Raw genomic sequence first — 16,384 nt, 5'->3', positions numbered from 1 at the left:
GCATGTCTCTCCCGACGTCATTCCATTTCTTTACATCTGTGTCATTAAATCTAGAGTTTCTTTTATTTAAGTTGACATCAACAAAGTTATAATATACTTAAAAATAATTGAGTTTAAAGTAGATGTACATTCTATCGCCAAACCATCCTTGGGAGCCGTAGGATGCTCGGGTTGCTTGACGATCTCCGGATTACATTAAAATTTTGGATTTAGGTAGTGAGCTACAAGATAAATAATCACATATATACATTAAAAATTATACAACAACGTTCGAAAAGAATAAGTGAAATGAGTAATACCTGCTTGGTGTAACGGATGGTCAAGTTGTACTTACTTTTTTTTAATACTTGACTTCATCCGTGTAACTTCATCCGAATTTGGCATCCAGCCAAACAATTTTACTTTTTTGAGTCTTCGAGCTCTTCTTTTGTAAAGATCAGCAACAATTTTTTATTCCCCTCACCTACAAAAGCCCAGGCGCCTTAGTTTAGAGGCATGTCTCTCCAGACGTCATTCCATTTCTTTAGATCTGTGTCATTAAATATAGAATTTATTTTATTTAGGGTGACATCAGCAAAGTTATAATATACTTAAAAATAATTGAGTTTAAAGTAGATGTACATTCTATCGCCAAACCATCCTTGGGAGCCGTAGGATGCTCGGGTTGCTTGACGATCTCCGGATTATATTAAAAAAATTTATTTAGGTAGTGAGCTATAAGATAAATAATCACATATATAGATTAAAAATTATACAACAACGTTCACAAAGAATAAGTTAAATGAGTAATACCTGCTTGGTGTAACGGATGGTCAAGTTGTACTTTTTTTTAATGCCTGACTTCATCCGTGTAACTTCATCCGAATTTGTCATCCAGCCAAACAATTTTACTTTTTTGAGTCTTCGAGCTCTTCTTTTGTAAAGAGCAGCAACAATTTTTTATTCTCTTCACCTACAAAAGCCCAGGCGCCTTGGTTTAGAGGCATGTCTCTCCAGACGTCATTCCATTTCTTTACATTTGTGTCATTAAATATAGAGTTTCTTTTATTTAGGGTGACATCAACAAAGTTATAATATACTTAAAAATAATTGAGTTTAAAGTAGATGTACATTCTATCGCCAAACCATCCTTGGGAGCCGTAGGATGCTCGGGTTGCTTGACGATCTCCGGATTATATTAAAATTTTGGATTTAGGTAGTGAACTACAAGATAAATAATCACAGATATAAACTAAAAATTATACAACAACGTTCACAAAGAATAAGTGAAATGAGTAGTACATGCTTGGTGTAACGGATGGTCAAGTTGTCTATTTCATCTCTCAACCGCAATGTCAACCGTCCATTGCTTGTTTGGGATGTTTTCCAACTTCTTTTTCATTAAATCGAAGACTTGGTACAGGAAACCCATCGTCGGGACAACTTCTGTATCAACGAGGCGCAAAGCAGAGTACATAGGCTCGAACACCTTGCACATGCTATCAATATGGAACCAAAAGTTGTTGTCCAATATTTTTTGCTCCACAAACTGCCCAGCTGCAGTTTAACGGAAGGAACATCGGTCCCACCAATCCGACATGAACATCTTCTTAAACCCCGGTCGACTGCTCCTGAGACTCGTTAGGGTCAAGTAGTTCGTGGCGAATCTCGTCGAACCTGGACGGATTAGCTCTCATTGTCCCTCTTATCGCATGTACATAGGCTCGAACACCTTGCACATGCTATCAATATGGAACCAAAAGTTGTTGTCCAATATTTTTTGCTCCACAAACTGCCCAGCTGCAGTTTAACAGAAGGAACATCGGTCCCACCAATCCGACATGAACATCTTCTTAAACCCCGGTCGACTGCTCCTGAGACTCGTTAGGGTCAAGTAGTTCGTGGCGAATCTCGTCGAACCTGGACGGATTAGCTCTCATTGTCCCTCTTATCGCATCTTCGAGAGGACTACCCGTGATTGTAGATGAGTTTCGTCACTTCTCTACAATTCTTAACAACCTCGGCGATAGACGCTCGTTTTCCCACGTCCTAGAGCATCAAGTCTATACAATGTGCGGCGCATGGAGTCCAATACAGATTATATTGACGAGCGAGCTTCATTCCGCTTTCTTGTAAGCCGAACCATTATCAGTGATAATCTGAACAACATTGTGTTCTCCGACTTCTTTCACAATGGGCGACAGAATCCTATAGATGTACAAATAGTTCTTGATCTCATCTGACGCATCAACTGACTTAAAAAAAACAGTCTTACCCGCCGAGTACACCATAACATTTATGATGCTTAAACGTGTCGGTCCCGTCCATTCGTCCGACATTATGGTGCATCCGTATTCCTACCACCCTTCCCGTTGCTGGTCGATGTACTTCTTCACAGATGCAACCTCTGCTCTCAAGTACGTGTTATAAATCTCGTACGGAGTCGGAAGCGGGATACCTGGACCTGTGAAGTTTGAAAATGAAAGTACAGTTGGACACAACAATACTTGTCAAATTAAAATCAGTAGTTCAAAAATCAGAGTACACGAGTCTTACCAACTGCCACGGCTTCATTGATCATGTGTCGAAAGTGCGGCGACTTCACTTTGTCGTTGGTATGTTCTCGTGGATAACGTAGCTGCTAACGGCTTGTCCTAGACGTTGCTTCAATTTAGGATTTGTGATTTCTGGAATAGTAGGTTATCGTCCACTATCTGGCCGAAAATGAGGTGGTGGTGGTGAAATCCCGGAACCTCCACCAGGGCCAGATCTCCAAGCATCCAGATGTGTCTCTTGACGACTTCTTTTAAGAGCTTGCATCATGTCACGTTCGTATTGTTGGTCGGGTCAAGCTCTACGTGAGTAGGACCGAAGCGTCCGACCAAGTGCTCGTCTACGGTTTCATCAAGGACGGCCTTGCTTTTCTTCTTTTGGAGAGTCATCGCTTGTAACGCTAACATCTCTTTGCGTACTTCTGTAGGAACACTCGGACATTTCTTCATGTTTTTCTTCGTATCATTTCCACTTAAGTGTAACTTCATCCGTGTGATCCCCCCCGGGTAACGTGCCCACAATAATTACACGTGAAGTGGTTCGGGTTTGTTGCAGCTGGGGTGCAATGTTTACGAACTCCTTCTCGGCTCATCTTCGATATACCTGCATATTGAATTTCAACATATCAATAAATTTAATTCTCACTACTTTCATTTCAATGCAGAACGTAATAATTTCATAATCTAATTTAAATATGTCAACAAATTTATTTCAATATATCAATAAATTCAATTCTCACTACTTTCATTTCAATTCAAAACGTAACAATTTCATTTCATAATCTAACATAAACATGTCAACAAATTTATTTCAAGATATCAATAAATTGAATTCACACTACTTTCATTTCAATTCAAAACGTAACGATTTCATTTCATAATCTAATTTAAACATGACAAATTTATTTCAAGATATCAATAAATTCAATTCACACTACTTTGATTTCAATTCAAAACGTAACAATTTCAATTCATAATCTAATTTAAACATGTCAACAAATTTATTTCAAGATATCAATAAATTCAATGCACACTCTACGTCTAACAAAAGAAAATGTAATTTAAAATTTAAACACATAACCTTACTTAAAAAACAGAAATAAAAACTTGAAATTATGTTTTTTCAGTCGTCGGAAAAATTCAAGGTTCACCGAAAAAAATGGTGTTCAGCCGGAAAAATAGTGTTTCGCCGGAAGTTCTCCAAAAAATCTGAAAAAATATATATCATAGATCGTTACATTACAAACAACATTCATGAAGAAGATTATATGAAAAAAAAAATCAAACTACCAAGAAAAATGCAGATCTAAATTCTGGAAATTAGGGTTCAAAACGAAAACGAATTTCCAAATACTCGACCGATTTTCACCGAATAGATGCTGATTTTGAACTGAGATGTGACGAAAATGTGGAAACTCGCCGATTGCCCAGGAAATTCACCGCCAAGTGCTTCGTCTTCTTCGTTGGATTTGCAGTGGCCGAGACTCTGTTTTTTTTCCTTTTCTCCGAATATTCGTCGACAACCACGGAAAATATGAGGCTTTTATACTCAAACTTCAGCGACAACGAGGGTCGTTTTTCATGGAAACGGCTTGTCGTTTCACCGATTTTCCAGCGACAAAAAACGATGAAACGACCTAAATGCCTGTCGTCGGCCGCTGTCTCTCCGGCAACAAATTTCCCGCCGAAATTCCTGGCTTTTCGGCGACATTTTAAACGCTGGTTTATGATATTTTTCCTACATCAAAGCACGTTTGCTATTCATTGTTACAAAAAGGATTTTGACATGTAAGTTGATATGGCCGAGTTGGTCTAAGGCGCCAGATTAAGGTTCTGGTCCGAAATAGCGTGGGTTCAAATCCCACTGTCAACATAAGCGTTTTTTATGCTAAAAAAAATTAACATCAAATGATACGTAATCACATATAGAAAATGTTTTTTTTTTCCCTTAAAAAGAGCATGTTTTCCCCTGAACAACTATGCTTCAGTGTTACTCGAAAAAAAAATGCTGCAGTTATAATTCAGTCAACATTTACGTTTTTAAAATAACTATTCTTCAGTGTTACTCGGAAAAAATAAAAATTTGCTTCGGTTATGATCAATTATTAAAGGAAATAACTGGAAATGAAGTCTGTTTTTCACTAGTCACTAAAAAGGATTACATTACACAAATTTTAACTGCACTGACAATAAATACAGTGTTTCTGATCCGGGGTTCACATGTACACAAAAGTACGTGAGAGGTTCACCGGGCTAAAATGTCGATCCGGACTATGCTAAACTTCTATTGATCAGCACTGTTGATTTTCACCGCAATCGGGTCTGAGCAATACGGACAGTTTCCAAACAAGACATTAAATGATCTGCAAATGCACAGAAAGTAGGAGTTCTCTACCCTAGGTCAGAGTAGAGAGTAGGAGTTAAGTTTTCTATTTTGTATTTAATGAAAAAAAACATGGGCATATAAGTAATTAACCAACTTTTTATAAATGCAATGAGATAATTATCTCGTTTGTGAAAGGGGGAGGATGCGTTTTATCTCGTCTTTTTGAGGTTCTTTTATTTTTATTTTTAAGTCATTTTGAAGGTAATAAGTGTTTTGACATGTTTATTTATGATACTTTTCCTACATCAGAGCACATTTGCTATTGATTGTTCTAAAAAGGATTTTGACATGTCAGTTGATATGGCCGAGTTGGTCTAAGGCGCCAGATTAAGGTTCTGGTCCGAAAGGGCGTGGGTTCAAATCCCACTGTCAACATTAGCGTTTTTTATGCTAAAAAAAATTAACATCAAATGGTACGTAATCACATATAGAAAATGTTTTTTTCCCCCTTAAAAAGAGCATGTTTTCCGCTGAACAACTATGCTTCAGTGTTACTCGAAAAAAACCGCTTCAGTTATAATTCAGTCAACATTTACGTTTAAAAAAAAAAAAAAAATTAACAGCAAATGGTACGTAAAGGTCACACATAGAAGATGCTTTTTTTTTTTACCCCTTAAAAAGAGCATGTTTTCCTCTGAATAACTATTCTTCAGTGTTACTCGGAAAAAATAAAAATTTGCTTCAGTTATGATCAAGTATTAAAGGAAATAACTGGAAATGAAGCCTGTTTTTCACAAGTCACTAAAAAGGATTACATTACACAAATTTTAACTACACTGACAATAAATACAGAGTTTCTGATCCGGGGTTCACATGTATACAAAGTACGTGAGAGGTTCACCGGGCTAAAATGTCGATCTGGACTATGCTAAACTTCTATTGATCAGCACTGTTGATTTTCACCGCAATCGGGTCTGAGCAATACGGACAGTTTCCAAACAAGACATTAAATGATCTGCAAATGCACAGAAAAATTATGTTATATGCAAGTCTTCATTCTTTGATCACACTCCACGAAATCTATTCACATTTTCCTTTTTTCCCTTATAGAAATCTAGTGGATAAGTTTGTCCCACACTGTGAAGTTCAATGGCCAACAGATGAACTAAAAAAAAGTCTTGATGTCAAAAGACATGAAAATAACTGGTTCAACGATGAAATAAGGGGTTGGGAAAGAAGAATAAACGTACTGCCTCGTTGTGGTGATCGATCGTAGCCACTCAACAAGACAAAGGCTGTGAAATGCCATTTTGCAATTGGCGTTCTCACAAGCGTAGTCGGTTTCACCACCGCCCTTCTCTCCGAACTCCTCTTCTACATTACAAATTCAAAACTCAACTACACATCAAACCTATAAATATATATTGTGTGTATGTATATATATTAGATTACCAATTGGAAGCCTTTGAGCATAACAAATGCCACATTCAACTTGTTCGTTCTTCTGCGCATTTAGTGGCCGTGGAAGCTGAGTCTCCAAAATGAACTCGAGATTCTCTACAAATGGCCTATCCTTGCTCCTGCACAATTTATCATCATTCAACATTAGGTCTTTTTATTTATTTATTTTTTACTTTAACCATTACTGTTCAACTATTCAAATAATCCATTTTAACTACTGAAGTGCACAAATAATCTTCAACTTTGTAATTCTGAGCCAAAAACAAAAAAAAACGTCTTGAGTCTGTAATCTAATTGAAAAATAAAAAATATATTATTTATATCTATATGTGTTACATTAGGTGGTCTTGGTAGGTAAATTTGGACCGGATTGGACAAAAGATGCCAATACCAGCCAAAGAACGAACTAGCCACCATAACAAATTTGTAATATACAAGAAAAAAATGGAACAACAGCTTTGTTTTTCTACAATTATTATAATTTTGGTATAATTATTTGAAGGGAATAATAAAATAAAAAATTGACTACTCTAGAAGTTGAAGCAAGTAAAAATGCATGGTCATACATACCATTGTCCGCTATTTCTCTGCCACTTCTTTCTCATTGTGTCAACAGGTTGACCAAATCCTACGAAACGAATCCTAAGCCAACTTAAACGTATTCATATACCAACAATGCAAAAGAGTGAAATCCAGAAGAAAAAAAAATGGAATATGAAGCAAAAATTTCCGTTAAGATCTTACTCTGGTGAAGCTTTAGGATCGTTGGCATTTACAGAAGGAATCACAAAGCAGTCATTCCCTGAAGAAAAAAAACTTAAAATTTAAGTCGGCGTTCAATACCAGCCAACACTTCAAGTTTATTGAACAAAGAAGCGTACCGATATCGATACACCGTGTCGTTGTGGACGACATCTTATGATCGACGCACAGATGTTTCTCAATCTCCTCCAAGGTAGACCAAAACTCTTGAAGCCTTTCCAAATGCTTTTACATTCAAACAATAACGGTTAAGAAAGTAACCAGACATGATCTCTGAACGCGAAGAAGAGCATTCGAGATAGAATACCTCGCGAAACTGTCGCACCACGCTTTCCAACTTAAACTGTGGCGACCATTCTAGATCATGAATGTAAGGGACGCTCTGGGGAAAAGAAAAATAAGATCCGAAATCCACCGAGACACACAAAAGAATCATAGTTTATGTAAGAAAATCTAAGCGGACTTACTGCTGAAATGGAGGGTGGAGATTTAGGGTATGTTTTGTCCAATTGAATCTCCAGAATGTGAGCTCGTCCCTTCTTATCCCTGGTGTGATAATCAAATAAACATGAGATAATTATATGTATGAGCAACAATAAGCTTGGGAATACTAAGCCAAAAATTAAAAATTAAAAAGCTTACGGGATTCGGAAGCTGAGGAATCTGAGATCTTTGCTCAGCCGCACTAGATTATCCCATCCAATCTCTTCTATCTGGATCAGAGATACGGCTCATAAGCCCGTTTCCATACAAAACAAGCCTTCATCGGAAAATTGCAAAGGGACTTAAACTTTACCTCTGAGTACACCAATTGGTTAAATTTGGTTGAATTTTCCTGCTCTTTGCTCCTACTCTTCTCGCTGTATCCCATTCCTGTATCTCAATACACAGACACGCGATAATGAATATACTTCCAGACTACTTGAATCGAAATCTTTAATTTTTTTTTTATCTTTTACTGATTTAATCTACTTCTATTACAGTCAACTGGAAAAGCACGCGGCTCTGAACTCTGAATCCATGAGAAATCCCAAAATAACACTCCAATTAAAAAATCCACACTTATAATCCAAAACGCACAAGTTAAGGGCATCGATCAACACTAGACTATAGTATTGAGCACCGATTCATGTAATACAAACTATCAAAGTTATCTAGGGCATAGATGAGTCGCGGAGGCTCGGAGTCGGAGATCCACGACGGTTGGAGTTCTGCGAATCGACAGTTTCCGGCGGCTCGAATTTCAGATCCATGGTTTGGCGGGAATACAAGCATTTTTTGGGCCTGGGCCTGCGGGAATACAAGTATTGTTTGGGCCTGAGGCCTGTGAGTTTACTGTTCTCTCGAAATCTGACCACCAATGGAAAAAAAAAAATGAGACATTTTTTTTAAGACTTAAACAGTTAATAAATTTAAATTAAACAATAAAAAATGGGTCCATAGTTAATCCGATTAACTGTCGAACGAAAAACCCTAGAATTCGAAATCGCACCGTGAGGACGAGCTGGCGTACATGGACAAGATCCCCTATACTTCGGCCATCGGAAGCTTGATGTACGCAATGGTGTGTACGAGGCCGGACATTGCACATGCAGTGGGAGTTGTGAGCAGGTTTATCAGCAACCCGGGGAGAGGGCACTAGGACGCTGTGAAGTGGATCCTCCGATATCTAAGAGGCAGCTCGAGCTCGGCGTTGATATTCAGGAAGTCTGAGCTGGGACTTCAAGGCTACGTTGATGCTGACAATGGAGGCGACGTCGACGGCAAGAAGAGTACGTCCGGGTGCATCTACATATTCGGAGGGACGGCAATCTACTGGGTGTCAAGGTTGCAGAAGATCGTCGCCTTGTCGAGCTGCGAGGCAGAGTACGTGGCCATCACTGAGGCCACGAATGAGATGATATGGTTGCAGACGTTTATGCGCGAGCTGGATCAAGACCACGGCGGGAGTGTCTATACAGCGATAGCCAAAGTGATATTCAGTTGGAAAATAACCCGGTGTATCATGCTCGGACGAAGCATATACGATTGCGATATCACTTCGTCAGATCGGCATTGGAAGATGGGGTATTAGTACTCGAAAAGATCGCATGCAGTCATAATTCAGCTGACATGTTGACGAAATCAGTGACATATGACAAACTGAAGTTGTGCTTGACTTCAGTTGGACTCCTCGCCTGATGAGTTGAATCGCCGCTACAAAATGGAGACACGTGATGAGATTAGTCTCCAAGTGGGAGATTGTTAGAGGTATGGAGCCTAATATGATAGGAGTGAATAAAGTCCCACATGGGAAATGGAGAGCAACTTTGTGAACTCCAAAAGTGTATAAATAGCGGTTCATATGGTGTATTTTATTCATCCCTAGAAATAAACACTTTAAGCTAAGTGTATATTGCAAACACCTACCCGATTTGGGTCTATAGTGATTTTGCAACAGCAAAGTGGATGTAGCTCTCGCTTCTATTTGTGAGAGAGGTTTCGGCGAAGAAATCCCAACAACATGAACAAAGTATAACGTACTTAAAAAAGAATTAAGTTCAAAGGAAATGTACATTCCATCGCCAAGCCATCCTTGAGAGCCGTAGGCCCGGCAGCGATTGTGACAAGTTTTTTAGAGTCAAACAGAGCACAAGCAGAAAAAACAATTTTGTCAAACCCATCCAAGCATCATATCTCGCCATATCTCGCGAACTATTTGATTCTTCTTGCTGTGGAATACATACATTATTATTATTAGGAATTTCAAAACATTCTCCCAAATGTACGAGCATGAATAAACATGAATGCTTCCATAAATACAAGTTATTAATTAAGACAAAACAGTCATTAATTTAAGAAGTAAATACCCATTTTGAAGACTAAAATTTCAAAAGTATCACTTATTTTATAAATTCAAGAAATATCAATTTTCAACATTTTTTTTATATTTCCCGATTTATATTATTATTATTATTGATTTTAATTTTTTAATAATATGTACCAATATTTTGTGCTACTAATTTTTTTATACCTCGACACATTTGAAGAATTAAAACCAACAAATTGCCAAAAAAATATACGTGCATGGAAAAAATATAAGTATTTCTAGAAAAAAAAAATTAAAATAAGAGAACACGATAAGTTACCAAAATGTAAATAGTTTTAACAAAGGGCATTGTAGCGAAATAGCCAAAATGAAACTATGAAATTTGTTTTTAGCATATGTTTCACAACTTTTAGAGAAATAGCCAACATGATTATGTGGCAATAATTAAGGTCTTATTTACCCTTATTTATTAATAAATTCGTCATTTTCTCTCTCCTATTTTTTTCCTACACTTTTTTTAAATAAAAACTTCAAAAAACCATATCTATCTCATATGAACTCGAAATTGAGTGATTCCAAATCCTACGGATTCGTGACGCCGAGATCTTAAAAAATAGATCCATTGTGTTTGATGAAAAATAATGTTTAATACCATAGATGTAGAAAAATCTACCTTAAATATGGAAATAACGGAAATTTTTTGAAATTATAAAAAAAATGGAAATGTAAATATGATGCATTAAACATAATTTTTCATCAAACACATTAGGTCTATTTTTGAAGATCTCGACGCCACGAATTTGTAGGATTTGAAATCACTCAATTTCGAGTTCGTATGAGAAAAATACGAATTTTTGAAGTTTTGATGAAAAAAAAATTATTTGAAAAAAAATAGGAGGGATAAATTGACGAATTTATTAATAAATAAGGGCAAATCAGACCTTAATTATTGCCACATAAGCCATTTGGCTATATCCCTAAAAATTGTCAAACATAGGCTAAATCCAAAATCGCATGTTTAAAGTGGCCTAATTAGTTACAAATCTCTTTAACAAATCTGAACATTTAAAAAAAAACGTTAATAATTTAAAAAAGTGAAAGTGGTAAATTATATATATATATATATATATATATATAAAGTTATAAAATAATCATTTGAAACTAATTGATTTATAAATAGTCCATATTTTAAAATTTCAGCAACATAGTTAAGTTATTTAAGCAAAATAGTTGAAGTTTAACACCTCTATAAATCTTTTGTTCATAAATAAATTGACAATCGTTTGCTAAAGTTTTAATAAAGAAACTCTCAAATTAACACATCTATGTCCATTTATATAAATATATCCACATCTTGTACTCGTGCCTTTTCAAATTTAATTATTTCACTAATTTTATACAAAATTTGACAAAACTTAGCTATATCATTAATTTAGTTTTGATTGGAATTTACTCAAAATGTAAACAATTAATCAATGTAAATATTTACAATCATAAATAAAATTAAAAAATGTAAAAGTAAAAATCCACACTACAAGTTACCTACTTTATACAGGGCATCGATCAACACTAGACCATAGTATTGAGCATCGAGTCATGTAGTAATACAAAATATCAAAGTTAACTACGGCATAGATGAGTCGCAGAGGCTCGGAGTCGGAGATCAAAGACGGTTGGAGTTCTGCGCAATCGATAGCTTCCGGCGGCTCGAATTTTCAGATCCATGGTTTGGCGGGAATACAAGCATTATTTGGGCCTGAGCCTGTGAGTTTACTGTTCTTTCGAAATCTGGCCACCAATGGGAATTTTTTTTTTTAAAGAAACCAGACTATTTTTTTTAAGACTTGAACCGTTAATAAAATAAAATTAAATAATAAAAAAAAGTAAAAAAAATGAGTGTAAATATCAACAACAAAAATCACTGTTTACAAACGATCACTCACCGCCACGACACAAAATTATGCGGAATTTCGTCTTTAAGAGTAAGAAAACTGTAAATTTTGGGGTATTTTTAAAGAATTTTAAGTTTTTGAAGTTTTACATTAATTCTTTAAAATGTATATGGTAGTCGATTTTTGTATGTAAGTTTAAGAGATTTGTTAACAACTAACCTCTTTATAAGAGACAATTTAAAATTATAGTCAATCTATTAATTTATTTTAAACAATAGCCAACATCATATTAAGTTACCAAAAATACTGGTATCCCTGCAATACCATCTTTTTTTATTCCGCGAGAAGCTGATGATAAACTTGCAAAAGCCCCAATCCTTCAGGATACTGTTTTTTAATCCCTGAGGTCAGCAAATGGAGGTCCTTCAAAGCTCGAACATCCCAAATCCGATGAAGAAGCAGAAGGGGAGCAAAACGACGACGAGACCGTGCTGGTTCCACCGGTGGTCCACGGCCGCGATCCTCCTGCCGAAGACCAGCAAGAACGGAGGCAGAGAACCAAGCTCGTAGGTCTTGATCCGCTTTTGGAGCTCCATCCACTCCTCGGTCGCCGCCGCGTACCCCCCGCTCCGCCACCGCCGGAGGTCGATCACCATCACGCCGGTGTTGAAGTAGCACGGTGTTCGGCGATCAAACGTCTTGGAGAGGGTGGGGCTGGACCAGAAAGAGGGCGGGGCTAGACAAAAAAAAAATGCAAGGTAATCATAGTTTTGGATAAATATTAGATTTTGGTCATAAACTAGTGTGGAAGTCATAGTTTAGTAATAATAAAAAAAAAAAATTATTCCTTGTGAGCTTTCTCTTCGTCGCGTAGGGTTAGGCAATCTTAGGGTTTCTGGTAACGTGGATTAGTTTTTTGAAGAGAAATAAGAGAAAAAAACAAAGAAAAATGATAAAGAGTAAAAGCATAACTGGATCATAGTTTTGGATTAAATTAGACATATTAGATTTTGGTCATAAACTAGTATGGATGTCATAGTTTAGGAATAATACTTAAAAGAAATGATACTTTTTTTTTAAAAAGACTTGAACAGTTAATAATGTTAAATTAAATAATAAAAAACAGTAAGAAAAATGAGTGTAAATATCAACAACAAAAATCACTGTATTCAAACGATCACTCACCGCCGCGTATGGATAATATCGTCCACAGACACAAAATTCTGCGAAATTTCGTCTTTAAGAGTAAGAAAACCGTAAATTTGGAGGTATTTTTAAAGAATTTTAAGTTTTTGAAGTTTTATATTAATTCTTTTAAACGTTTATGGTAGTCGATTTTTTGGATGTAAGTTTATTATAATTTAATCATTTAATAGAAAAAAATGTAGATGATGTTTAATAACCATAAATATGTAAATAGAGATGCTATTTGGCACGATTAACGACCTCTGACGATCCACTCAGAGGTTGACACGTGGCAGTTTAATGCCACGTGTCAATCTCTGAGTGGATCGTCAAAAGTCGTTAAACGTGTCAAAAAGGATTTCTGATATGTAAACTATATATGTTGAAATTTACACAAATGTTAAAATACATACATTAACGCTAAAAATTGTAAATAAATTGGAAAATTAGGTTGGATGATCGCTCTTGCTTTAGTTTCTCCGTTTGATACGAAAAATTTCCAAAGATGATATTATTATAAATTGTTTGTCGGTAATTTTGGCATACTTCAGAACAATAAATTTGACAAGTGCTCGTCTGATTTATAAGGTTTTTAACTCTTTTAGCCATTTTTTTTATGCAAAAACTCTAATATAAACACATTATCAAACTGTATATGCATTTTTCACTATCAGGAGACAATCATTAGCATTATTTGTTTTCTTAAAAACAAAGATTCATTTTTGTGATAATATAGAATTCAAAATTTGAATATATGTAGGTGCTGATATGGATTAGTGGTATACTAAAAGCTCTAACTACTCTATAATAAACCACCAAAATAAATCATAGAATTAATTAAGTATGGGTCCTCCTCGTGAAAAGGCTCTTTGAATGGATTGACTCTGATTTTATTAGCCTTTTTAAAACACCATTAGTGATTATTGTTGTGAACTGTGAAGGCTTTATCTATTGAGCCAAACTCATCATTATGCTACTACTACTAGCTGGCGATATTCTTTTGGTTTTTTCTTGTGTTTTCTTATTTATTTAATATAATCCAATAGAATCGCCACATGCATGTTCTACTACGTGGAAAAACGGATGACTAAATAAAATGTGAACATGTACAACGCAATAACATTATTCATATTATAATTAGTTTAGTGATGCTTGTTACTTATATCTGAAGAAGTAATTGATTAAAACTGTAAAAATCAAACTCAGCTCAGCTCATTCATAGGGATGAACAGGAATTCAAGTTAGGAGGGGCTAATATGCGGGAAAAAAAAATTGAAGAGAAGCTGATTTGTAAATTTTTAGAGTAAAAAAAAAGGGGCAAAAAATGCAAAAAAAAAAAAAGGCTTCGTGTCTGTCGTCCACGCTAAATTTTAATTCATTTTTTCTGCAAAATTAATTAACTTTTAGCAATGCCGTTCTTTTATTTTCTTTATGAAGCTATGCCGTTCTTTTATTTTCTTTATGAAGCCATGCCGTTCTTTTTTTTACATGTTTATATATAATTAATTTTTCTATATCCAATTTGTTATAAAATATGTGTTAATGTCGGGATCAATACTTAAGAGCACATATAACGATAACGAAGACATGTATGAGATGTCACGTGCAAAAAATAGATTTTTACTGTCGTTTTCAATCGAATTTGAAAATAATGTAACTTTAAAAGAGGACATTATATGCTAAAATTTATTCTTCTATTTATCGAAACTCCTTCCACTATAATAAAACAAACGAAGTGAACTCGATGGGAGTTTTCTTTCGCACGCGTTCTAATGTTCAACATTAATCGTTGCCTTAAATATGAAAGGAGCCTCAGGATTGATGGGAACAAGTCATCATTTTCGGCGAGGATGAGCTTTTGGAGAAGACCAAGGACGCGACCCGCTATTGACGAGGACCAAAACGTCGAGGACTTGTTCTTAATGAAGATCATGGACCGAAGATGATGGGGGTCTGTACTTAATGAGGTTAATAACGATAACAAAAACGTGTTCCCAACAACGGGCGGGACGGGAGGACTAGTTTTTTAAGAGGACCTAAGACCCGTTTAAAGGAAAAGTAAATTGACTATTTTTGGTATAATTTTAGCTATGCTTTAATTGCTATTCAATGTCATATATTTATACATGTACATGTATTGATCAAACAAATGAGCGAGAATTACAAAACGCAGTAAAGTACACTGCTGTCAGCATGTGACAAACCTGGGAAGGTTGTCCTTTTGTCCGTTGGGCAATGACAAGACGCCAGCGTTGTACGAGGTGAGGAGATGATAGGATCAGACACGTTAGTCTATCCTCGTCAGCATTCCAGAATGTTATGGCGCTTTGGTAAATGTGCGTCAATCATCGGTGAAGGAAACGACTCTGTCGTTTGTGACAAACTATATGTCGTTTGTTTTTGTGTCTTGTCATTTCCTCACTGATATTGTTTATGTCTTTGATTTTGACACGGTTCTTAACGAGGACCTGTTTTTTTATCGATAATTTGGGTGAGAGTGATCTTGGGTGAAAGCCTTTAGCCAAGACCTTTGGATGATGTCCTAAAAGGAGAATTCGAGATTACGTGCCGTTAGGGAGAATTTTCAATGAAGACCCTTGATCAAAGAGATTCATCTTTGGCAAGGATCTAACTCTGTTAGAATCCAACTTTGGACATGACTTTTTTTATTAGGCTTGTGTCAATTAAGTGAGCCCGCCTCGAGAGTGAGTTTGGGTCAATTTGATCTGAGACGTTATTTTGCCTTTGTATCATCTTTCTAGGTAAAAAATAAATTGTCTAACAATATATTTAACTCACATTTTAATATTTCTCTATTTTCGAAGTTTTTATTACCTCTTATGTTTTCTAATTTCCACGTTGAACAAGAACAGAAGGTGTATTTGTCCTGTTAAGATTGTGCTCTCAACCATAGACAAACAAAAATAATTATTTATTGACAAAACACAATTAATAAATACGGAAAACAAGTGGATAAAATTGCGGGTCCCACTTTATGACAATGGACCATGAACAAACGACATAATGGCCCAAATGGAACATTCTGAGTTGGTAGTAGGTTTCACTTTATGGACTGAACCATTTCACACAGCAAACTGGGCCTCTATATTTATTTAAACTCTATTTGGGCTTTACGAAGTACGCGTTCTCTGTCCAACAGAATTTCACTCTCATTCATCCAAAAGAAATAAAATAATGGCTACCCAATGTAAAAAAGAAAAACACCCAAAAGAATTTATCCAGCATTGGAACCATTTAAAGTAACTTTTGCTTCATTGTATGTATTTTTCATCACCTGTAGTATATGGATTACAAAAATTGTACTCCACGTATTTAATTAAGAATCTCCAATAGTTTATTTTCTTACTTAAAATAATACCTCAATATTTAAATTATTATTTATAGACCTATTACCTCA

General features: G+C 35.7%; 1 protein-coding gene, 2 non-coding genes and 1 pseudogene across 7 annotated transcripts; 3 read left to right on the top strand and 1 right to left on the bottom strand.

Moving 5' to 3' along the window:
- Window positions 1-4,323: 4,323 nt before the first annotated feature.
- Window positions 4,324-4,404, top strand: TRNAL-AAG (transfer RNA leucine (anticodon AAG)). Its single transcript has one exon. It is a non-coding gene; the product is annotated as a tRNA-Leu (tRNA).
- An 807-nt stretch (window positions 4,405-5,211) lies between these two features.
- Window positions 5,212-5,292, top strand: TRNAL-AAG (transfer RNA leucine (anticodon AAG)). The gene has a single exon. It is a non-coding gene; the product is annotated as a tRNA-Leu (tRNA).
- Window positions 5,293-5,532: 240 nt separating this feature from the next.
- Window positions 5,533-8,325, bottom strand: LOC149386572 (zinc ion binding protein). Of its 5 annotated transcripts, none has more exons than XM_089626008.1 (11): window positions 8,062-8,325; window positions 7,877-7,953; window positions 7,723-7,793; window positions 7,548-7,626; window positions 7,388-7,462; window positions 7,200-7,305; window positions 7,063-7,120; window positions 6,889-6,960; window positions 6,310-6,437; window positions 6,108-6,231; window positions 5,533-5,872 (listed from the first exon to the last, which is right to left on the bottom strand). In XM_089626008.1, the coding sequence occupies exons 2-11, from the start codon at window positions 7,949-7,951 to the stop codon at window positions 5,794-5,796; spliced, it is 867 nt and encodes a 288-aa protein (XP_089482134.1). In that variant the 5' UTR covers window positions 7,952-7,953; window positions 8,062-8,325; the 3' UTR covers window positions 5,533-5,793. The 5 variants fall into 5 exon arrangements, with proteins under 5 accessions (XP_089482134.1, XP_089482135.1, XP_089482136.1 ...); XM_089626009.1 differs by having other exon boundaries at window positions 8,161-8,325; XM_089626010.1 differs by having other exon boundaries at window positions 8,040-8,154.
- A 268-nt stretch (window positions 8,326-8,593) lies between these two features.
- LOC149386571 (secreted RxLR effector protein 161 pseudogene) lies at window positions 8,594-9,154 on the top strand (annotated as a pseudogene).
- The last annotated feature ends 7,230 nt before the right edge of the window (window positions 9,155-16,384 follow it).

Source organism: Urtica dioica, chromosome 9, assembly GCF_054948205.1.
Source record: "Urtica dioica subsp. dioica isolate 48M chromosome 9, U.dioica_male_clone48M_v1_H2, whole genome shotgun sequence".
NCBI classification, from domain to species: Eukaryota; Viridiplantae; Streptophyta; class Magnoliopsida; order Rosales; family Urticaceae; genus Urtica; species Urtica dioica.
This window is presented reverse-complemented; position numbering and strand designations above follow the sequence as displayed.